General features: G+C 51.5%; 1 protein-coding gene and 2 long non-coding RNA genes across 3 annotated transcripts in view; all 3 read right to left on the bottom strand.

Annotated features, from left to right (window-relative positions):
• Nucleotides 1–4,544: 4,544 nt before the first annotated feature.
• LOC140681105 (uncharacterized) overlaps nucleotides 4,545–23,312 on the bottom strand; it is a 399,832-nt gene continuing 381,064 nt past the window's right edge. Inside the window, exons 2-4 of the long non-coding RNA XR_012052347.1 lie at nucleotides 5,802–5,945; nucleotides 5,050–5,094; nucleotides 4,545–4,906 (exon numbers count right to left, since the gene is read on the bottom strand). This is a non-coding gene — a long non-coding RNA (uncharacterized lncRNA). The remainder of the gene's footprint in view (nucleotides 4,907–5,049; nucleotides 5,095–5,801; nucleotides 5,946–23,312) is intronic.
• LOC140681113 (uncharacterized) lies at nucleotides 6,697–7,429 on the bottom strand. The gene is made up of 2 exons (XR_012052358.1): nucleotides 7,203–7,429; nucleotides 6,697–6,882 (listed from the first exon to the last, which is right to left on the bottom strand). It is a non-coding gene; the product is annotated as an uncharacterized lncRNA (long non-coding RNA).
• LOC100225871 (serine/threonine-protein kinase pim-1-like) lies at nucleotides 7,631–8,103 on the bottom strand. The gene is made up of 2 exons (XM_072920200.1): nucleotides 7,767–8,103; nucleotides 7,631–7,650 (listed from the first exon to the last, which is right to left on the bottom strand). Exons 1-2 carry the CDS (start codon nucleotides 8,101–8,103, stop codon nucleotides 7,631–7,633), a joined length of 357 nt encoding a protein of 118 aa, XP_072776301.1.

Below are 23,312 nucleotides of genomic sequence, written 5' to 3'. Positions count from 1 at the left end.
CTGGCTCCCTGAGCTAAGTCAAGAGAGGTTTAGGCTGGATAGCAGGAACAGGTCTTTTTTTCCCACAGGGTGGTTGAGCACTAGAACAGGCTCCCCAGGAAAGTGGCGACAGCACCAAGCTTGTCTGAGTTCAAGAAATATTTGGACAACGTTCAGGCATGTGATGGGATTGTTGGGGTGTCATGTGCCAGGTCAGGAGCTGGACTGGGTGATCCTGGTGAGTCCTTTCCAACTCAGCCTATTCACCTCCACAGGCGCAACTTGAGGCCGTTCCCTTTTATCTGTTAATCTGTTAACCTGTTAATCTGTTAACTGAGAGGAATCCAATCACCACCTGGCTGTCCCCTCCTCTCAGGAGTTGTGCAGAGCCAGAAGGTCCTCCCCGAGCCTCGTTTTCTCCAGACTCAGCTCCCTCAGCTGCTCCTTGTTCTCCATCCCCTTCACCAGATCTAATCCATTTTGTGGACACACCCCAGTTCCTCAATGTCTTTTTTGTCATGAGGTTCCCACAAATCACCTGAGGATTTGAGGTTTGGCCATAGCAGTGCCCAGAACAGGGGGACAATCGGTGCTCTGGTTCCACTGGCCACACTATGGCTGCTGGCCACAGAAGGCTGCCCTTGACCTTCTTGCACACCTGGACATGTGCTGGCTTATATACAGCGGCAGTGGTGATTTCCCTCTCCTCTCCAAAGCAGCAGTACAGTAATTCTTTATTTTACAAGCCAAGGTGTAGCAGAAGATAAACACAAAGCAAGGGGGAAGCAGGTCTTCTCCAGGATGCAGAAGAATCTGAAGCAGAGAATAAAGCTTTGAGGAATGAGTCACAAGGAATTATTTCATTTCAATACCCCAGTCCAGGATGCAAGAAAGAAGAGAAACCAGGGAGCCTGGTCATCATTCCTGGTCTCCAGCTGTCTGCTGACACTTCTGAGGCAGGACTCAGCAGCAGAGAGTGTCTGCACCTCCCGTGCCTCCTCTGCCCTGTGTGAGCAGCGCACAGCAGCTCTGGCAGGGAACCTTTGCTGCAGAGGGCTTGTGTGTTTTGGCTTTGTACCTTAATGCAATGATGCTTTGGGTCCCCAGGACACTCCTCTGCCGAGGGAGGAGCAGCTGCCGCATCTCCTACTGTTTCCAGCAGCTGAGGAATTGCCATGGAACAACTTCAGCACAGACCTTTTAGCTGGAGCTTGCTGTTCCTTCTGCAGTCCTCTCCCGTGCCAAGGTGTCTCACCTGCCGTTCTGGCAGCCGGTGAGCCCTCAGGTGGGAGCTGCCGGCCAAGTGACCCCTCAGGTGGGAGCTGCTGGCCGGGGAGCCTCGGGGAGCCTTGCCCGGCCATCCCTCGGGCTCGCGGTGAATCCGCCGCCCTCGGAGCAGCAGCGCTGGAGGCGCTCGCAGCGCTCCGCGGTACAAGGGGGACACCGGGCGGGCGCTGCCGGCACACGGCGGCTGCTGCCGCTCCTGGGATTTCCCGTCCTCTGGCGAAAGGATGGGAAAAGTCACTGATCTTCCACTTACCACGGAAAGCACCGCTCCTTTGGAGAAGTAGAAGTACTGCACGCAGAAGAATTATTATACCTGGGAGCACTCTTGTTAGGCATTTTTAAAAACAGTTCAATATTACAGCCACACAAACAGAGCAGATATTAGAGGGAGTGTTCAAATCCCCTGAAATTTCTGTGAAATAATTAGGATCAGAACTTAATTTCATCTACAGATGACTCACTCTTCCTGTAAGTTCTGCTCTGCTGAATTGTCAGGAATGGAATCATCTCCACCGTTGCTGATGCAGTGTAGTGAAGAACCATCTCCTGATGGCAGCACATTTGCAGTCCAGAGCTGAGAATGCACAAGATGAGAACCAGTGAGGTCTGGGCTGAAATCCCTGCCCGGGGAAGGGCAGCAGCAGTGAGGCAGCCCTTGCCTTTTCAGGGGAGTGCGAGGGCTGCAATGGCAAAGGCAGTTTTCCGTGCCTTGGCACTCAGCATCGCTGCAGCACTTGGGAGTGAGTGCCAGCTGGGAATTCTGAGTGTTGGCCTTTGATCCTTGGCATGAGAGCTGCTTTTAAATTTTTTCCCCCTCCATGTTCATTCACACTGGCTTTTGCAAACATTTGTCTATATATTGACTTTTATTTGCAGGAGCATTTAAGAGTCTGGCTGTGATTAAGACCCTAAATTTTAGGAGAGCAAACTTTCAGTTTTTTAAGGAAGTGTCCACATAGGATTCCCTGGAAACTGTCCTCAAGGATAATGAAGCTGAACAGAGCTGGCATCCATTTAAAGCCATTTTTCTTAAAGAGTAAGTACAGCCAAAACCTGTTCCCCGAGACCTGGGAAACAAAAGCTAAGTCATGACCACCAAACAGTTGTTTTACACTAATTAATTTTAGTTATCATGTTGCATGAGGGCTTTAGTCTTCTCCAGAATTTCAGCTTGGTCTCAATGCATTGATCTTGGTTTGCACAGATAACAGCAGACAGTATTTACTAACATGCCAACACCTCCTTCTGTAGCCAGCAACTAGTCTCAAGCTGGGCACTAGTGAGCAGCAGTCTGTGATACTGAGCCACTTACTGTGAAATGCTTGCATAGCAAGCACTGCATAGCAGTGGTAGTTCCATTTGCTATATTTTCCAAAAGATTGGTTGTCCCTTTCTCCAGCTAACAGATCCATAGCTGCGGAATGGGGATCCTCTTTCTGCTCAAGGCTTAATTGATGTGACAACTCCAGGAATGTTTTCCTTGGCACAGCTCCCACACAGCCAATACTGATTAGGGCAATTAGCCCATTCTGTGGTGCTGAGGTCATGGCAGCCAGTGGTGCTGCTCAGCCCAGCTGTCAATACTGGCATGGCAGGTCTGCATGGTGCAGGATGGACCCCACTGCATGGCTTGCAGTTCACAGCCTGAAAAAATCCATTTGGATTTAGAATTCTCTTCACCAAGATGGCAATGGATAGTTGGTGCTTGAGACATGAACCTAAAACTGGCAGAAGTTTTATGTGTGTGTCCCCACAATTCCACCAATTCCATCATTCCCACTCAGCAAACCTCTTGGTGCCCAGATACAGGATGCTGAGTACAAATCAAAGAATTTGTTCCCTTTGAACATTCATTAGTATCTAAGATGTATGAATTAACAAATTAGAATGCCAGCCAGCAAGGCTCTGGTAAATTGGCCCTAAGAAGAGTAGCCAGGGCATATTTGGGGTGGCCTAATGGTGGCCTTCCTGTTTCTGAAGGGAGCATATGAGAAAGAAAGATGGAGAATGACTGTTTCCAAGGGTCTGGGGTGTCAAGACAAAGGGGGATGTCTTCCCACTCCCAGAGGGCAGGGTTAGATGGGGACAAACTATCCCATGTGAGGGTGGTGAGGCCCTAGCACAGGTTTCCTGGAGAAGCTGTCCTGGAGATGGCTGCCCCATCCCTGGAAGTGTTCAAGGCCAGACTGGACAGGGCTTGGAGCCAACTGGTCTAGAGGAATGTGTTGCTGCCTATGGCAGGGAGGGTGGAACCAGATGATCTACAAGCTTTATGATTACAAAGTCCCCTTCTAATCCAAACCATTCTCTGATTCTCTGAATGCAGATGAGTACTACAATAATAATAATTTCAAAATATTATGGTGATCATCTTCAAAAATCAACATTCAAGAGGAAAACATTCTCAGCACAATGATGGTTTGTGCAATTATAATCTCTTCTACAAGGTCATGAAATTAAAATTTATGTTAATTACAGCCCATGGCAATGATTATGCTAACAAACTGTTCCACTAATTATATTTAGGTACTTAGATTCCATTAGCCAAGAAGTTTTATGCAAAGATTTGAAAAATGCCTATATCTCATAAATAAGAAAAAATATTAATGCAGATAATACATGCCTCAACCCACAATTACAGAAACATGTTTTAATTCAGTTGCTTAACACACAAGTTTAAAAACGGAATTAGAAAACTAATCAGTTCTATGAGATCTATACTTGCTTATCTTTGAACTTTTTTTTTCTTTAAATAAGATAGGAATTCAAGAAATGAAGTGAAATATCTTCCTTTTTCGAAATGAAAGTTTTTTTTCAACAGGTATTCCAGCTCTTTGAACCTCCCTCTGATCAAACCAGTATTGTACATACTGGGTTTTTACCTTCTGCCCATGAACCAGGGGATCCAGTCTGACCCTCGGTGCTGATCTCCCCATGTCACTTAGAGACTCTTGAGCCAGCCTTAGGCATGGCCCAGGTCCTCCACCACACACCCACTCCCGGTGGCTTGGGCCTTGAAAGTAGTCTCTTCTTTGGCCAGCTGAGTATTACACTTCCTTGTATATTTATTGAGAAAGACAAATGGAAACTCTTGCACACAGCAGTCACTGCCACAAAAATTCTTGTTCTACAGTCCTATGGGGTTCTCTTTCTCAGAACAATTCAACATCAGCACCAAATATGGGACAATATTCGAAGGAAGCGGCGAAGGATAATATTGCCATTGACCAGCCTGAGAAATGGGCTGACAGGAACATCACCATGTTCAAGAAGGGGAAGCCCAAAGTCCTGTTCCAGGAGAGGAACACTACCAGGCAGGCACCAGAGCATACTGGGGGCCATTCTATCTGGGCTGGAAAGCTTTTGCCAGGAAAGGCTTTGGAGGTCCTGGAGAGCACCAAGGTCACCATAAGCCAAAATATGCACTCTTCTGGGATCCTGAGCTGCATCGAGAGTGCAGCCAGCAGGCCAAGGGAGGGGATCCTTCTCCTCTGCTCAGCACTGCTGAGCACCTCTAGGGCTGGTTCCAGGCTGGGGCTCCTCAGCTCAGAAGAAAGCAGTGAAGGGCTGTGAAGATGATGATGGAGGGACTGGAACAACTCTGCCGTAAGGCAAGATGGAGGAAGATGGAACTCTTGGTCTGGAAAAGAGAAAGTTTAGGGTGATCCTATCCATGTCTATAAATACGTTAGGGGAGGGATCAAAGTAGATGGAGCCCAAACCAAACCTGCTCAGGGCCCTGAACACAAACACCAGCCTTTTTCCCTGGGAAAGAAAACTCACCAGTCCAGGTTCCTGATGTCAGTTTGTAGGGTTCCCTTGGTGTCACTGTTGAGGCAGGACGGGAATGAGAAGACTGACTCAGAAGGCTGATGAGAGTAAAACTCCGGTTTATTTAAAATACACCGCTCTTTTATACAGAGCTTCGTGAGGAACAATTCCATTGGTCCTGAAGTGAAAACAGCCCACACCATTGGTGCAGAGTGCTTGATGCACAGTGATAGAACTTAACTATAAATAATGTGAACAACAAGAGCGATAAAGAATTATTTACATTCTTCTCCAACTCTTTCCCAGGCTTCTGCCTGGCTAGAAACTCTCCGTTTCTCTCTTTGACTGAATCTGAGACCTACAGATTTGCAGTTAGGGGTTGCAAGCAGCACTACCTGATGGCTCAGTGCAGGGGTGTAGAATTCAAATCCCCACCCAGCTGATCCACTACCGCACCTTTGGAAATGTAATATCTGTGTAACAACAACACAATAAGGCAATACCACAATATAATAACACAATAAAATAGAAAAACATTATTCTAAAGATAACATATCTAAAGGAGCAAATGACTCATAATAAAAATTTCACGTTACAGCTTGCAATTAGTCCTTGTACAGAGGACTCAATGGCTCTGGGCCTGCGGTCACCAACATCCCGGGGCTGTGGGGACACAGGGACCTCCAGCTCCTGGAGGAAATGTGTCCTGGCCCTTGGACAATTGGCAGTCACCACTCACAGGTCATTGGAAAAGGGATAATTACCACTCCCAGCTCAGGCTGCAGACCATGGCTGACACACTCTCACCATCACATCACAGTGGGGTACTGGCTGGAAGGATCACGGCTCAGGTCAGGTCTTCAGGTAGGGACTGGGAGAGCCATTCAGGGCACAAGAGCTTCAGCAGCCTGCATAAAAGGGAAGAAAACTGAAAGATCAGGCACATTTCTGAAAAAAAAAAAAAAAACCCACATTTATTTCCCAAACCCTGTTTTGGGAGGTCAGAGCAGTGGGCAGAAGGTGGCACAGGTTTAGTAGATGGCACCTGCCCACAGGCAGGCAGCTGGGTGCTTTCCTGTGACTGGTTACTGCACTTTCCATTACCATTGGTTGTTTTTAAGGCAGCAGAAGATACTTTTGGGGGGTAAAATGAGACCAGCACCATGGGAATGACTCCGGCATCTCAACATTTCCTGTGGTCTCCATGCACATGACTTAGGATGGTGCAGACCAAGCTGCTCAAGTGCCCAGCTCTGCCTCCCATTTCATAGGAAGAAAGAAAAAGAGTTCAGCAGGGCTCAACCTGAAATGATATTTTGTAGCTTATGGCTCTCCTCAGAGCTCTGGTAAGAGAGGAAGGTCTCTATCCCTGAAAGCCACAGACCCTTGGAATGCACAATGGACCTGTGTGTCACTTCAAGAGACACCAAGAAGCCCTGCCACTTTGAAAGGGCAGCTGTTGTTTCACTGCTGCATTTCTTGGCTCGACAAAGCCCCTCCGACCCGCACTACGGCCTGAGCTTGAAGATATAAAGTACCACTCTGGAGGACAGGCGTGGAAAGCTTGCCAAAGGCTGAAGGCAGCACTCTGATTCCCCCTTTTCCCAAGACGTTTCTTTAGCTGAAGTTGCTGACAAGCACCAGCCTTGACACACCAAAATGGGTTTGCTGTTTTATTTTCCAGGTCCTCAGTCCTGCGTGGGACTCGGTAAGTGGGTGCTGCAGAGGCTCCGGCAAGGCATCAAAAACGCCGGCCCCACACCCAATGGTGGCGCGAGATCTCCTCCAGCTCCGGCCTGTCCGCAGGGTGCTTGGCCAAACACCATCGGATCAGGTGCTGGAGCTCTGGGGAGAGAAGCCAGAAAGCGCCGGTCACCGCCAGAAGTCTCCTGCCCAGCTGCCCCCGTCACCCGCGGGGCCCGGGCCGTGCCGCGAGCGCTCTGGGCCGTGCCGGGCTCCCGACCGGCTCTGCCCCGCGCGGGAGAGCGGCACGGCGGGACGCGGCCGCCTCCTCCGGCCGCCCGTGCCGCGCTGACCCCGTCGGCACGGGCCCCTCCTGCGGCCGGCCCGTGAGGGCAGATCCACGTCCCGCGGAGCTGCGTGAGGGCCGCGCCGGGCGTGCACCGCCACTGCCAAAGCCCGCCGGCTTGAGGCCGGACACCCACCTGGAGAGAGCTGCCGCCGGAAGAAGAGCTTCCCCAGCACGATGGCTTGGTCGTCCTGAAAGGGGAGGCTGCCGCAGACCATGACGTACAGCAGCACGCCCAGGGACCAGGTGGTCGCCGCGTGGCCGTGGTAGCAACCCAGCCAGGTCCACTCGGGCGGGCTGTACACGCGCGTTCCTAGGGGAGACAGGCGGCGCTGGCCGGGCGCAGGCTGCTGCCTTCCAGAGCCTGGCACCAGCTTCCTGACCGAGGCAGGGGCTGCGCCCGCGGCCACAGCTTCCCCCCCGAGGCCACCCCGCATCCCCCAGCCAGCTGGCCAAAAGCAGGAAACCATTCCACAAGGCCAAGAAGGCCAGCAGAGCAGCCCAGGCCCTTGTGGGCCCGCTGAACCCAGGGGCCGGGAGCCGCTTTTGCCTCCCCCTCTCTCGTCAGGGCCGGCAGCCGCCTCCTGGGGCACGGCATCCGCCCCATGCCAAAGGGCAGCCGGCTGAAGGCCGCAGCCCGGGAGGGAACGGGGCCGTGCAGTGCCTGGCACCGGGAGCAGGGCCCAGGCCATGGGCTCACCGGCAAAGTCCGTGAAGGCCCGCTCCTGGAGGAAGGTGCCGCAGCCGAAGTCGATGAGCTTCAGGTCGCCGCTCTCCGGGTCCACGAGGAGGTTCTCCGGCTTGATGTCCCGGTGCAGGACGCCGCAGGCGGTGCAGTGCCGCACGGCCTCCAGCACCTGGCAGAAAAGCCAGCGCGCCTGCTCCTCGCACAGGAACCCCTGGTCCTGCTCCTGCAGGAACTCCAGGAGATCCCGTGATGCCCCCGGACGCTCCAGCACCAGGATGAAGCTATCTGGCAGCTCAAACCAGTCGAGCAGCTGGATAATGTTCTGGCAGCCAGAGCCCACCTTCTCCATCAGCACCACCTCCAAGGGCACGCGGGTGCCGTCGGGCTGTGAGGAGGAGAAAATCAGGGCCTGCGGCAGGTGCTGCTGCTGCTGCTGCTGCAGGCCTGGGGCTGCGCTGCGCCCTGCCCGGGATGCCCCAGTGCCCCCTGCCGCAGCCTCCCAGGCGCTTGCGCTTCCTCCCGCCCGGGGGATGCTCGGGGCTGCCCCTGCCCGGCCCCGGCACCGCTGTTCGGCGTGCCCAGGCCCGCGGGGCTGCGGCTCCGCACGCTGAGCCCGCCCCGGGATTCTCCCTGCCCGCCACGCCCCGCTCTGTCCCGCTGGCCCCGCTCGCTCACCAGCTCGTCCCACTGCAGGACGCTCTCCCGGGCCACGCGTTTGAGGGCCACCTGCGAGCCATGGGGAGAGGAGGGCTGAGCTCCAGCCCTGCCCCTCCCCGCCGCTGCCCCTCCGCCCAGGCCCGGCCGTCGCGGCCACTCACCGGGCTGCCGTCCGAGAGGCGGATGCCCGAGAAGACGGTGCTGAAGCCGCCGCTGCCCAGCTGCGGGCCCAGCAGGTACCGCTCCTGCCGCTGCCTCCTTTGCCCTGCGGCCAAGAGCGAGCCATCAGCCTTGCGCCCAGGACCCGCCCCTCCCGCAAGTGCCGCGAGTGGAGCGGGCCGGGCCCCCGCGGGCCGCCGCGCTCTCACCCGCTTCCTGCTGCGCGCCGGGCAGCGGCCACCGCCCTGCAGCCGCCGGGCTGGCGAGCGGCACAGCCGGGCCGGGGCAGCGCGCACAGGCGGCTGCGGCAGCCCCGGGGCAGCGGGGCAGGGCGGCACCGGCGCTGTCCCCGGCGTCGTGGGCTGGGCTCTGCTCCTGCCGACGGCCGGGGCTGCAGCCCGAGGCTTGGCACGGGGGAGACCCAGGAGCGGCTGCAAAGCAGACAGGGCGTTTTCAAGCCGGGCCATCGGAGGCACTGGAAACAGCCAGCGACTGGGCTGCTCTCAGGGGCCCTGGCCTGGCCTGGCCGCGCCCCTCCAGAGCCCCGGCGGAGCCTCAGGCAGCTCCTCAGAAGATCTCACCTGCTACTAGAAAGCCCTTCGCGGCACTCGAGGGCTGTCTCGGGGCAGCTTCCTGCAGATGGAGGAACCTCTGAAGGCTCGTCTCCACCACCAGGCTCGGGCTGTTGCCAGCTGGCAGAAGCGGCACAGCGTCCTGGCTGTCCTGGCCGCTGTGGGATGACCACAGCTGGCTCCAGGACTCTTGCTGCCCCGTCAGCTGCTCCTGAGCAGGCTCCCCCGCATCGGGCTGGGCTCCCATTTGGACTTGTGGGCTTTCGCCTGACACGTAAAGGGTCAGGATTGCGCCCGTGTCGTTGACGTCCGTAAGTCCAAGGGATCTGGGAGACCTGTCCACGGGCTCTGCTCCTTCTGCAGGCTGACAGGTCTCACTGAGCCTCTGCGAGGGATGGAGGCTGTCAGAGATAGCAGAGGCTGCTGGCAGGGTGCAGGGTCTCTGACAGCCTGAGGTTCCTGCATGGATGGTGGTGGCTCCCCCCTGCTGTGCCATCCTTGCCGGCCTTGAGGCTCTCCCAGGGATGGAGAATCTCGCTGGGAGCAGCCTCTGGAAGGGATGGAGGCTTGTGGAGGAGCTGGCTGAGGCACAGCAGGGCAGGTGGCCTCGCTCCAGCAGCTCCTTCAGTTCTGTCCACAAGGCCTGCCACATCCCAGAGTAGAGGGGCGCACGTGTCCTGTTGCCATCCCAGAGCTGCAGCATCAGTTCCTGCAGCTCCCAGGCCACTGCCAGGCAGGGGCCGCAGCCGCAGGGGCTGCCCAGGGGGCTGGCGGGAGCACGTGGCTGCTCGCCAGGAGCAGCCCGAGGCCTGGGGAACCTGGTAGCCGCAGGGGCTCCTCGCTTCCTCCGTGAGCCTCTGGGCCGGACCCTGGGGCGCTGGCTCCTCTTCGCTGTCCGTGTGCTCCGGCTCCGTGGTTGCCGGTGGCCAAAGGCCCACCAGACAGCCACGGCGGCCAGCAGCAGGAGAAGCGCAGTCACCAGGACATCACCGTCACCCATGGCTCTAGCACGTCCCATCGCGACTGCACTGGCAGCTGCCGGCGCTGGCCTGTCTCACCCAGCGACAGCGCGGTGATGTCACAGTGGTGTCACAGTGCTGCGGCCAGCACAGCCCTGGGACATCACAGCCCTGCCTGACGCCAGCGCTCTGCCCTTTGTGCCATCACAGCCCTGCCTCAGCCCCGCCCTCCGCAGTGCCCCAGGAGGGGTAAGGGGGCTCCCTATGGGCACTTGCCAGCTCTCTGGAGCAGAGTGGGTGGAAGATTCTTCTGTAAGAAGGACACAGGGATGAGGAGGGGAATGCTGATGGTCTCACCTCTTTGCTGGCAGAGCATGGGACATGGATTGTCCAAGGTGACACTGCAACTCCTTGAGGAGGGCAAGCCCTGCTCAGTAACATCCAAGCCATCTGTGTGCTGTCTACCACATTCCCGTCCTGAATCCAAACCCAGCTCTTTGCCGCTCCCTGGGAAAGAAATGGATCCTATCCCATTGAAAACCAGTACATCAGCCCATTCTTCAGCCAGCACACCGTGTCTCTCTTTGTCTCACACCTGGACACCTGCTCCAGATGTATTCTGCGAGGGACAGGATCAAAACTCCACTTAAAATCCTGAAATAGAACCTGCATTGCCTTCCCATCATCCATGAGAGGGGTGACCTTATGTTAGGGAACCAGTGAGTGGCAGCCAGGGTGCGCTTGAGTTTCGGGAATGCCGCATCTCCTTGTCTCCTCATTTCCCAGGCAGACCCTGCCACGAGGGCGTGGCCGAAGCGGCCCGAGGATCCGGGCATTCTTAGGAGAATGGTGAGTAGCAGACTCGTGGGTTTGTGGCTGCTGTGCAGCTAAGATCATGCAGTGATGTTTGGTGTTCTTGATTGTAGCTGGGCAAGGGCCAGAGGTCGGTGACTGCAGGAAATTGCCAGCAGGGGAGGCAGCCTTCCTTCGTACCTGATGTGGATTCCCTTCCCCGGACATCCTAGAGATATTTTTAGGATTGGTGACTGATAAACACAATGTGTTTTGATGGATGGTTTTAGTTAGTGGTGCTTGTTTTGTTTTGGTTGTGGAACTATTTATCTTGGGGTTTTTTTGTGAGTATTTTAAATAAGGTTTGACACAGTGAGTAGGACTGTCATGTAGTTTATTTTTTGTGAAAACATAAGTATACCTTTAGGTTATGAAATTGACAGGACTACTTTATTGACTACTTACCAAGTCTTTTTTAGGAGTAAATTTTTGTAAGTCTGATTTTGAAATCAAAGAAGAAAAATGAGAAGATGAAGGAGGTAGAAAAGTTATCTCCTTCTAGGATAGAAAGGGTTTAACATAGAAACTGCTTTGTCTAATGTTGCGTGGGGCATTTCCGTGCGACAGCCGGGCCGCCCGCGGGGCTCGGCAGCAGGAGAGCCCCGAGCCAGGCAGGGCGGGGCGCCGGGGCGGGCTCGGGGTGGAGCCGGGGCTCTGTGAGGCTCCCCCTCCTGTCCCTCTCTCTGCCCCTCTTTCCTCCTCCCCGTATTCCTCTTCTTTCTCTCTTTCCCGCATTTCCCACTCTCCCCAAAGCAGCTCCGTTCTCTCCCTTTCCCGCTACCCTTCCTTCCTCTTCCCCGTATTCCTGTTCTTTGGCCCCCAGACCGTCCCCTCCTCTCCCTCCCAAACCCGACCTCCCACTGCCCTCACTCCGTCCTGTCCCTGCCCCGCTACTCCGTTCTATTCCCCCTCTCTCCCTCCTCTGTCCACCATCCCTCTTCCTTCCCTGCCGGCCTTTTCCTTCCCTTCCCGCTTTCCTCCACAGCCCGACCTCCCTCCCACCCTTCCGCATGCCCCGCTCTCCCTCCTCTCTTCCTGCCGCCCCTTCGCTTCTTTCCCCCGCAGCCGCGGGGCTCGGGGCGCGGAGAATAAAGCCCCGAGGGCCGGAGCCCGGCGCCCCCCGGCCCTTGCGGGAGTCCCCGCCCGGGGCCGGAGCTCTCGGCGGATCCCCCCGCGCCGCTCGGACACCGCCCGGCGCTGCCGGACCTGCGGCTCCGCCACCATCGCGCTGAGAGCGGCCCCGCTCTGCGCCGTGCCGGCCGTGCCGCGTCCCCGCCGCCTCTGCCGCTCCCAATTTCTGCCCCTGGCCTGCGACAGCGAGGCGGGGCGGGAGCTTCACGCCTTCTGGGGGCTGCCCCCCCTTTCTTGTTGCGGCAGAGTCCCTTTCGGGGGGGATGGAGGTGTGGAAAGGGCTGGAAGGGAGTGCTGGGCTGCTGTCCAGGGCAGTTGGACTCGTTCTGTGCCTTCTTTGGGGGTCAGGAAAAGGGGGTGAAGACTCGGGGCTCTGATGTCATTTGGGGCACCCCAGGGTCCCAAGAAGAGGGAGGCACACTGCGGTGGGGGAGTGGGTGGGTGGCGAATGAGGGGGGGGAGGTCACGCTGGGTGCCGTCCCGCAGAGGGACCTAAAGCTGCCCCAAAATTCCCAGGGAGGGGTGTGTGTAGAATACTAAAACCTGGCAAGTGTTTCGTTTTTATAGGTATTGGTAAAGAATAGGTATCTATGGCTAAATTCATTTGGAAAGAAGCCGTCTCTCTATCCATTCATTTGTATCCAGGAATGTAGGAAATTCTGACTAGTGCTGAACCAAGCAAGTGCCCTGAAACCATCGGAGCAGCTGCAGGGGCTGAAGGGAACAGGAAGGGCTCTCCGGCACCTTTTGCCTCCGTTCTCTGCCATTCTCCGTCGCAGTCCCGGAAGAGGCGTCTGTCATGCAGCCTGCCAAAATGAAGACCTGTAAAATCCTAGCTCTGCCTTTTGTTTAACGTGTTTTTACTTCATATTTATGTCATCACAGAAAGCAAGGAAAGAAGAAATGTGACTGGTTCCCACTATTGCTCCGTGCAGGCACTTTTAAAGCTGCTGTACTTATGTTCTCTTTTTCCACTCCAAGCTTGGCTTTCCCCCTCCTTTTTCGAGGTCTGCCGCTTTGGGTGTCCCAAGGAGGGCAGGGTTCCTCAGCAGGGGTCTTAGGAGTTGGTGCTGATTCTGCTTTTTCCGAAGGTGTATCGAAGTGTGCTACCAAAATGACTATTTTCTCTATGGAAAGCTTTCTCTCAATGACAATCAATGCATGTATGTGTTTTAACCGTGTAACCAGATGGATTAAGAAAAACCAACACCCGTAGTAGATTTCTGCTTGATCTGTGTCTGTAAGAAGTGGGCTGTGTGCTGGAGAGGGAGAGACGCTGTTGGAGAGTGGCAACAGCACCAGGTGTGAGCTGTGAGGATGAGGAGGGCTCAGAGCAGCCCCAGGTGTGAGCTGTGAGGATGAGGAGGGCTCAGAGCAGCGCCAGGTGTGAGCTGTGAGGATGAGGAGGGCTCAGAGCAGCACCAGGTGTGAGCTGTGAGGATGAGGGGCTGCTCCTGCTGGGGGGAGGTTGTTTTAGGGAGAGGGTTTGCTTCAGCTGGCTTTTGCATGGAGCTGCTGCTGGAGAAGGGGAGTTTATGGGGAGCTCCCGGGGCTGTCTCATGGAAGGACGATGGGCGCTTTGGACAGGGTCCGGGGGATCACCTGGATATGCATTTGTGTACGTGGAGCATTGCTCAAAGGAGGTGCCGAGGGACAAACTTTTGTGCCGAGAAGCAGCAGCCAAACAGGTGAGCCGGTGCGCCTTTGTAGTGGGGACTTTTCTCCTTTCCCTTTTAAATTTCGTCTTGCCAATCCCTCCCAGTTGCCCCCAGGAAAAAAAAAAAAAGGATTTTGAGGACAAAAGAAATTTAAATTGATGGTACCGGTGTCTGAACTAGTGGGGGATTCCCCTTCACTTGTGGTTTTGAGGGTAGTGATTGAAGGAAAACCTGCCTTTTCCAGGGTGTTAGGGGTATCACAGGGGAGACAGAGAATCCCTGTGTTGCCTTTTAAATGGAAGGGGAAAAATATTGTTGTCGTATGATGGGTTTGACTTGTGGGTAGCTCCCCACCCTTTTCATCATCCTGAGGTTGAAACGGAGGGGGCTGCCCTGTTGTCCCTCCTTTTAAAGGGTTTGAATTGAGGTAAAAATCCCCCTTTTGCCATCATTTGAGGGAAGCTCCTTCTCTTCTGCTCTTCTAGGGGATGAAATTGAAGGGAAGCCCACATTTCTTTGCCCTTGTTGAAGTGAGGTGAGCGCCTGAGTGTGGTGTCACTTTTGGCGCTTCAAAGGAAGGGAGCTGCAGCTGTGGCAGTGCTGGAAGGGTGGAAACCGGGCTGTGCTGCTGCATTTGGGGGCACTTCTTCTGCCCCTGGTGCCGGGAGCGCGGCTTCTCATTTTCCAGCGTTCCTTGCTGTGGGGCTTTTGAGGAATTTCTTGGATCATTTTCTTTTGTTCGTAGTTGGTGTATGAGGAGGGCCATGGGGTACTTCTTGGTTGTTACGGTTCTTGCTCCAGGTGCTGATGACAAGGGTTTTTTTGGATTGAGCGTTGTTGTTGGATTTCTTTTTGATTGGTTCTTATGTTTTTAAAGGATGTGCTTTTAAAAGTTTACAGTGTTTTTTATGGGTCGTAGCATGAAGTAGAGGGTAGGTTTTTAATTTGGTTGTGGTGGCTTTTATTAGCGGGAGTATGTAGTGTCTGTTTAGGTGGGTTTGAAGTAGTCCTGTAGTTAATTAGTGAGGTTTTTTAATATTGATAATTGCATTTTTGTTTATTATATTATAGGGGTTTGATTCGTTTGCCTTATTTGATTGCCATGTATGTTTTATTTTTGCAGAGAATTTTGGAGATATTGTTTATGGTTAAATTTATCTTTTGGCCACGTGTTCATTTCTAGATGGTATTTGTGTTTTGGTGATTTGAGGCATTATGGCTTTCTTGTGTTAGGAATACTTATTTTATTGTTGTTAGTATAAGCTTTTTGCTTAGGTTTTTTTTTTTTTTTTTGTAGTTTCATGTGTTTGGTTGTCATTTTTTATTAATTTTATTTTTGGGAACATGGGTATTTCTCTGGTGGATTTTTTAAGGGGCACATCCTTTGCCGTTTGGATTTTTTGCAGGTGGCCACCCCCTCAGGGCCACAGGCCCCTGAGCACAAACACTGGCCCTTTTCCCTGGGAAAGAAAACTCGCCAGCCCAGGTTCCTGATGTCAGTTTGTAGGGTTCATTTGGGACTGTCAGGGCAGCATAGGTTTGAGATATGGGGAGCTTGGGTGTGGGGCACATCCTTTGCCATTCAGATTTTTTGCAGGTGGCTGCCCGCTCCAGGCCACAGGCCCCTGAACACAAACGCTGTCCCTTTTCCCTGGGAAAGAAAACTCGCCAGCCCAGGTCCCTGATGTCAGTTTGCAGGAGGTGTTTGGCATTGCCCCGGCAACCAGAATTGTATTTTGCTGCAGCTTTGGTCGGGGAGATCTGGGGTGCCCCCTCCTTCTCTCACCTCCTCCCCTCAGCCCTGTTCTTCTCTGTCCCTGTCTCCATCCCTCACCCCTATTTGCACGTCCAGCCCACGCTGCCCCACTCTCTCTCCACCCTTCACCCTCCCCATCCTGCCCCATCCCTCACTCCCCTGTGGCTCCCTGCAGCACCACATGGGAGCCCGAACTCGTGGGGATAGTGCGGCCCTGGCAGCAGGACAGCACCGAAATGAAACGGGCCGGGACGACGTCTGTGGGCTGCACGGTGTCACCAAGGGACCTGGGGCTGAGGGGAGGGGGCTGGAGGGTGACACAGAGGTTGGGGGCTGCTGACAGGCAGAAGGGGTCTTGAGGAGTAAAAAGGGGGGCTCCATGGTGGCACAGAGATGCTGCAGTGGGGTACCTGAGGGTGACACAAGGAGGCTGAGAGGCAGGGGGTGCCTTGAGGGACAAAGTGGGGGGTGCCTGTGGGTGACAGGTGAACCTGCCCTCACACCACCCTTAACCGCACCCTAAATACCACCCCGGGTGCAGCGTGCACGGTGGAGGTTAGGGGGCCAAGGGACAGTGTCGGGGCCTTGGGGTGACACGCTGACATTACGGGCTGAGGGGCAAAGAGGGGGGACTTGACAGGTGGAGAGCTGACACTGAGAGTTAGGGGTGCAAAGGACAGGACACAGGGTACCGGGAAGGGTTAGGGTACAGCAGCAGCCTTCACTCCAACCCTAAGCTCACCCTAAACAGCACCCCTAGAACACCATTTTTCCCCAACAGCAGCTGCAGGCAGTGACCCTAATGCTGGGACAGCCCCAAAACCCTCCCAGCAGCTGCAGGCAGTGACCCTAATTCAAAGGAAGGGATGATATTTGCTGGCTAGAGGGCGACTGGTAGAGGCTGGGGACTGGGCACTTTTTTAGGGTTTTTTTTTAGTGTTTTTAAATGATATTTGAGGGGTTTTCTAACAGGAGCTTTTTAGAAACTTTCTAGGAACGTTTAGGATACTTCTGGGCTTTTTCAGGGCTTTTGAAAGATTTTTTCAAGTTATTTTAAGGGCTTTCTTAGTACTAATTAGAATTTTTAGGGTTTCTTTTTTTTTTTGGGGGTGTTCTTGGGGCTTTTTAGGACTATTTAAAAAATTTTAGGGCTTTTTTAGGACTATTAGGGGTATGTGGAGGACTGTAAAGATGTTTGAAAGTTCCAGGACAGTTTGGGTGGATACAGACGAGAGATCTCTGCTGATTGCTCTTGGAGGATAAGGTTTATTCGGGATGGAGAGAGGCCTTGCCTCGAGCTGCCAGACACAGCACGTGGCCAGGCCTGAGGTGATGGGGGAGGGAGAGACAAAGGGAAGAGCAGGGACTCAAGGAGGGGGAATCCAGGAGGAGGGAGGAAGTTCCAAGAGGGGAGGGGAAGATCCAAGAGGGCGTCTGGCCCTTTGGGGGCCCCTTATCAAGGGGGGCTCCAAGGTGGGCTGGAACAAGACTTGGGCCAATGGGGTCACAGACACCTGATGGTTCAGGGGAGGGTTACAGGTGTGGGGTGAGCCATACATTCTGGGGGGTGAGATGGAACAGTCCATTTGGCTTTTGGACCCCGCTGTAGGTAAGGTTATTGTCCAGCCAGTGGGGGCATGATATTCATCCTGGCTGTACTATTGTGGTTCTTCTGCTAGACAATCATATTTATCTATCCTTCCCAACATCTCCCCTGTTTTCACTGAACCATTTGAAATACTAAATATTGACTTAACAACTATTTTCTGCACACTTGGAGGTGTACAGGGTATTGCTACTAAAACTATACTTATTACTACTGGAACAGTCAAGCTTCTTTTACAGAGTTCCTTTAGCTAAGGTGCAAGGCTCAAGAGCTTGCAGGCTTGGCTAGAGGAACCCAGGCATTTTTCTTTGATTGAATTACAGGTAAAACTTCACTGCAAAAACTGAAACAGAAGAACAAAAGCAACATGCACGCATATAAATGATAAAAGTCTATTTTTCTCTCAAGCTGTTTCTGGCAGGTCATTTTCTCCTGGTAATTCTGCACAGTTCAGGTTTGGGTGCTGGCTTCTTGGCTCGTATTTGCAGAAGCACTGTCTGGTGTGGGGGTGTCAGCAGATTTCGGTGTGTGGTAGGGCTTCACATTCTTTGCTGGGACCCCTCTGAGTTCTCCACCTGTAGAGACACAAGCAAAACCTTTCCCCCATGTTAGAAGCCTGTGTGGACCTTGTATTTGTCCTGAATCTAAGGTTTTGATTAAAACTGGGGGGTGCCCTTTAATTTTTACTTTTTTGTTGTTCAGGAAATGTCTATAAATGGGGGGGCGAGGCTTTGTGCACCTCATTTCACATGTCCAGTTTCAAGGGCCATTAAAAGAGGCTCATGTTCACCATGTTACCCAGAATTGCTGTAGTTATTTCCAGGAGGAAACCAAAAATTGACTGTCCTGTGGTGTGGTAGAAATCCCACCACAATAGTGACTGTGCACAATGACAGCCAGTGCCTTTTGGGGCAGCTGAGAGAGTGGCAGATCAGGTTTTATATTATTTTTAGACTCATGAAAACATTTTTCCCAAAACAATCTTTCACTCCTTACTTCTGTCATAAACTAGGGAACAGAGAAAATGGAGAGGAGCAGAGGTTTTTTTTAAGTTGGCTTTTTTTTTTTTTTAAGTCTTAAAATAGTGCCAGCTTGATGCATAACACTTTAGAAAATGGATTAGTAGCAGCTATTTCTTCCCACCAGAGAGGTGGGATTTAAATCTTCCAACAACAGAAGCACTGGATGTGCAAGAGCTCAGTTTTCCACCCCTCACACAAGTCTCTTCTTTAAGATGTACTATTTTAAGCAGCCTCAGCCAGATATATTAAAATACTGCTCCAAACAACAACAGAATGAAAATGTTCCACCAAATGGGGAAAAATAAGAAAAGTCTGTCCGAAGTTCTCGTGTTGATTTTGCAAAGTCAGATGCAAACAAGGTTTGCCATCTTTCTTTCCTAGAAAAATGTAGATATTTGATAGAAATTGATCTCTGAGGCTGCTAAGTTGGGGCGAGGAGCAAAACAGGCTCCAGAGAATCTGTGGTTGTGTCACCCTTGGAAGTGTTCGAGGCCAGGTTGGATGGGGCTTGGAGCAACCTGGTCTAGGGGAAGGTGTCCTGAGTATGGTGAGTGCAGGAAAAGAAACTTTTGCTTTTCCTGAGATGCTGCCTTTGCAAGGGGAGGTCACAAATACCTCACGTAGTTTGAAATGCCCTGAGCAGAACCCAGCTGTGCTTCCTCACAGGTGATGAGGGATTTTCACTTGTATTTTAAGGGGGATTTTCACAGGGCAGTGCCAGAGCAGCAGAATGTGTTTGACAGGCAAAGAGGGCCAGTGTGGCAGCAGCTTAATTCAATGGAGCTTTTCCTTCTGTGATCCTCTCTAACCTGAGGCACTCTGGGGCTCTTGAACCTGGCAGCTGGGCAAGTTAATCACTGTAGCAAGTGATAAATTAACCAGCTCCACTCTCCTTAGCATGGGTGTGATGAGCATTTAGTAAACCAGTGAGCACTTGCCAAGATGGGAGCTTGTTCTTTGCCAAGGAGAAGGGAGAAAATATTTCTTGGAGTAAATAAAGCAACCCTGCTTCTCCAGGAGGAGGAAAAGCAGCAATTAAAGATGTGAGTGCTGCAGGGAATAATTTGCACAAGGATATATCTTGTCTGCTACGCAGGAATGTTCCAAATAAACCATGCCTCTCCTGACCTTTATTTTTCTGGATTTCTACCACGTGATATAAGAGACGCTTAATAAAAAAACCCAAAACACTTTGTGGTGAGGCATTTCTTCCTTTCTTCAGGCTGCCTCTTTCTTTTGTTCCCTCCAGAGCTCTCCCTACATTTCTGCTGTTGTTTGGAGCTCGTGCTTACCTCTTTCCTGATCCCCTGGGCTTGCTTTGGCTCTGGGTGTCACGGACACTCTCAATTGTGGTTTTTTTTTTTCCTCCATCTACCTCTTTTTCTTCAAGTGCTTTTCCTTCATTAACCTGTTGGAGCGATGGATTTTTCTCACCTTTTATTACTTAGTGCTTTTTCTTCATTCTCTAAAACCAACTTTTCACTTGCCCTGTGGCTGTTAGATGCCAGAAATGGGAGCATTAATTCTTTCTCTACTGCTTGTCTGAGCTTTCACAGGGAGCTGAGAGCTCGTTGGGGTTCAACTTGACTCACTTCAGTGCCTTCCTGGATCCTGCCTGTGTACTTGGACACTTTAAGGGAATAAACTCTCAGTGTGGAGATTACAGTTGTGAAATGATGGCTTTTTTGGAGAAGACAAGGATGCTGTTGTCAATCTTTTCAAAGTTGAAATCCTTTCTATTTTATCTTGGCCTTTATCTTTTTTGAGGATAAACTGAGCACCTTGTTTTGGGGGGAAACAGGCTCAGATCAGCACAGAGGTGGCTGTGACAGGTACCCAGTTTTGGAGGGAAGGGTGCAGCTCCTTGGGGTGTATTTGTGTGGGGCTGTAAGGTTTGTGTTGGGTTCCTGGAGCATTGGGAACACCCCACTGGGAGATGCACATCAGGAAATGGATGTATAAAGGGCCTGAAGTGGGACCAGCTTTGGTGAAGGGTTCCATAGGAAAAAGTATTTTTACTGGGATTTTGGACATTTGAAGCTCCTTCTCATAGCCTTTGCCTGATGAACATTCCCCCTTTGCAAAAGCGTGGGGAATCCTGAGCTCACACAATGAAAATCCCTAATAATGGTATTTTTTCCTATTATCCTATTTTTTCCCTATCCCAGCAGGAGTCAGAGTAAAAGAATATGTGTGAGTTGCCTGCCTTTGACTTTGTGACAGGAAAAATGCTATGGGGAAAGTGGTCAGAGGAGCATCAGTGCTCTGCCCTTAATTTCCCTGCACAAGTGAGGATGATTTAAGAACCAAGGCACAGCCAAGACCTTTCCTCCTCCTGTGCTCATCAAGCAATCACTGCCTCATCACAGCTCAGCTTCAAACACCTCGTTTGCATCTGGCTGACCTTGGCTCCCCTCCGTGGATGGGAAGATGAAGAGGTGGAAGTGTAAAAGATTGGGATTTTATGGGTGAATTGTGAAATAGTGGCTGGTGCAGGCTGGAAACATCTTCTGCTGTGCCATGGAGGATGAGAGTAAATGGGTTAAACAGGAGATAAAAAGGGCAAGGCACCTGGTTAGCTACTGTTGAAGGAAATGTGGGAAAAAACTACATGTAAGAAATATGTCAGAGATGGTCATTAACTGCACTGCAGGGTCAGAGCTCTCTTAATAATTGGCCGTGTAGTGAATACTGGAAATTATTTAAAGAGCTCTTACCTGACTGAGGGCTTTTAGTGGATATTTGGGGGAAGCAAAGGAACACTCTTTCTGGCAGAACTTTTCTTCTCATTTAAGCATGATCCTCTTTCTGAGATAACAACTGCTTTGAATAAACTGAAATATCTTCTCCATTAGTTCTGGCAGGAGCTGGACAAAGTTCTCATTCGGGTAAACTTTAATCCAACATATGTCTGTAAAATAATAAATTTAATGGGAACCATCAAACCTATTGTATGAATAAGGATGGTGCTTAGGGCAAGAAGAAAGAGTAATTAGGAGTGGACAAATAATGATAGTGGGGAAATTATAATTTATCCTGGTTTAGGGGGAATATTTAACTAAGCTAAGATAAAAATCTACCTTCATTGCAGGCTAAGCTTTGTAACAGAATTCTACTGAGCAAATTTAGTAGTCCTGGGCTCCAGACAGACCTTTAGATACAAGTTTACCTCTGGTCTGAGAAAGCTCAGGGCTTGAGCAGCATTTTATGGCTTTGGTCTTGACCCCTGGGCTATAAATGCTCCTGTAAAAGTAATGCCAAAGTTACAGCTTCTGCTAATTTCTATGAGTTCCAATGGAGAAAGGTCCACCTGGACTTTGGGGAGAGTTTCTCAGAGCAGAACATTTCAAGCACTATTAAACTGCATTCAAACTTCCTTTTATTGGGGCATAAATGTCACACCCCAGTCTATCAGTCTGACAGTTCTTTGAGAATAGACAAGCTTTACAAGCTACATTAAAAATAATTTCACTGACAGCTTTCCAGCTCTGAGAATGTTAATAAACTGAAATGGCATTTCACCCTGCAGTAGCCACTAAGTAATTATGATTGTCTGTAGGCAGACTAATGAAACCAGCTGTTAACAACCTAATGAGAATTTAAACCAGCTCTCTGCTCCACAGACACATCCCTTTTCTGTCCCTAATTATCCTGCACCCAGTGCTTCCCAGAGAAGTTTAGTGTTGCTTGATGTTCGGGTAAAAACTTCCTTATTTTGGAGAAGTGGTGCTGCTCTTCTCGGAGGTGGAGTTTCATGTGGGCTGCTGCCATGCTGGGGTCACATCAAAAAGTCCAGTTCTTGCAGGGGCTGGGGAGCAGGGAGAGCTCTGATAGCACAGCATGGGAAAACTGGCATGGAGGGATTCTGGTTTAGTGTGTCCCCCAGTGGCAGACAGCATTAGTTACTGATAAGTCTTTAGTTCAAAGATAAGATCTTGTTGTTTTGGCTCTAATCTTTGGCTGCTTTCAATACAGTTTCCCCTGGCAGTTAAGATACTGTTTTTCTCTTGCTATCAATCCTCTGTCCTTCCAGATGACCTTTAAAGGTCCCTTTCAAGCCAAACTATTCTGTAATTCTTTGGATACATGATGAATAGCAACATGTATTTTACTCTCATTATGCATGATATTACATCCTGTCTGGCCTTTTGGGGTTCTTTCTTCTCCAGGTCCTTGTGACTACTGTCACTTCTATATGCTCTTAATTTTTTCTGTTGCTTATCAGTGAGCATTTTCAGTTCTGCCACCCACGTCTTGAGCAAGTTTTCTGTGACTCGCTGCACCAGACACCAGGTCAGTCCAAAGAAGAGCATTAGGAAGTATCCAGCTGTATTTCCTCTTCCTTCTCTGTACATGCTGCTGTTTTGAGCACTCTGGCTTTCTGAGCTGCCTCACATGTCTTGATCCTTTTCTGGATAACTAGAGGGATATCAGGATTAAATCCTGCCTCAGCTCTGAGGTCTGGCTTTTGAAGAGCCCCAGTCATCCTCTCCTGCTCATCTCATCCCAGCCTTGATGGAAATATTCTGTCTTCATGGGATTGTTGTTCAACTCTGTGCATCCTGGAACTGCTTTTCAGTGAAAGTTTATGAGTCTTTGAAAGGTTTCCTGGTGTGGGAATGCCAATCCTCAATCCTAATGCTCGATGGGGGTTGCAGTTGCCTGAGTTGTGAAACCTCCTGAAAAACATTGTTTGTTCTTTTTTCCTTAACTTTTCCTTGACTGTTTTCATCACAGATCAGGAAGTTTGGGAATGTCTTTTCAAAGGGAATTTTAATGAATCACCTGTCTGGCATTTCAAAGGGGAACAGTGGCTTGTTTTTGTTAACCAGCACCTGCTTACAATCAAGTTAGCCAACTGCCTTTATTAATCATAATATATTCCAGGAGAGCAGAATAACAAGGGAAGAAAAACCAAGTGGTGACAACTCTGTGACTGAACCTGGACTTCCCCTTTCCCAGGTGCAGGATTCTGGGCAGCCGTGTAACCAATTGCTCTCCACCTTGAGCTCTGCCATGCAGTGCCTTGGGTTTCCTGGGAGGGAAAAACATCCAATCCCTCAGCTCCAGGTTCACACTTGTACAGTCACCTGCAAATCCAGAGGCCAATGGGTATTTCTGCCTGTGGTTCGTGTGCCTGGGATTTGCACACAGGAGCTTTGATTTTGAAAGTTTGGGCAGCCTGG

The sequence above is a fragment of the Taeniopygia guttata genome, chromosome 31 (assembly GCF_048771995.1).
Source record: "Taeniopygia guttata chromosome 31, bTaeGut7.mat, whole genome shotgun sequence".
In the NCBI taxonomy this organism is placed as follows: Eukaryota; Metazoa; Chordata; class Aves; order Passeriformes; family Estrildidae; genus Taeniopygia; species Taeniopygia guttata.
Note: the sequence above shows the minus strand (reverse complement) of the source record. Positions and strands in the feature narration are given on the sequence as shown.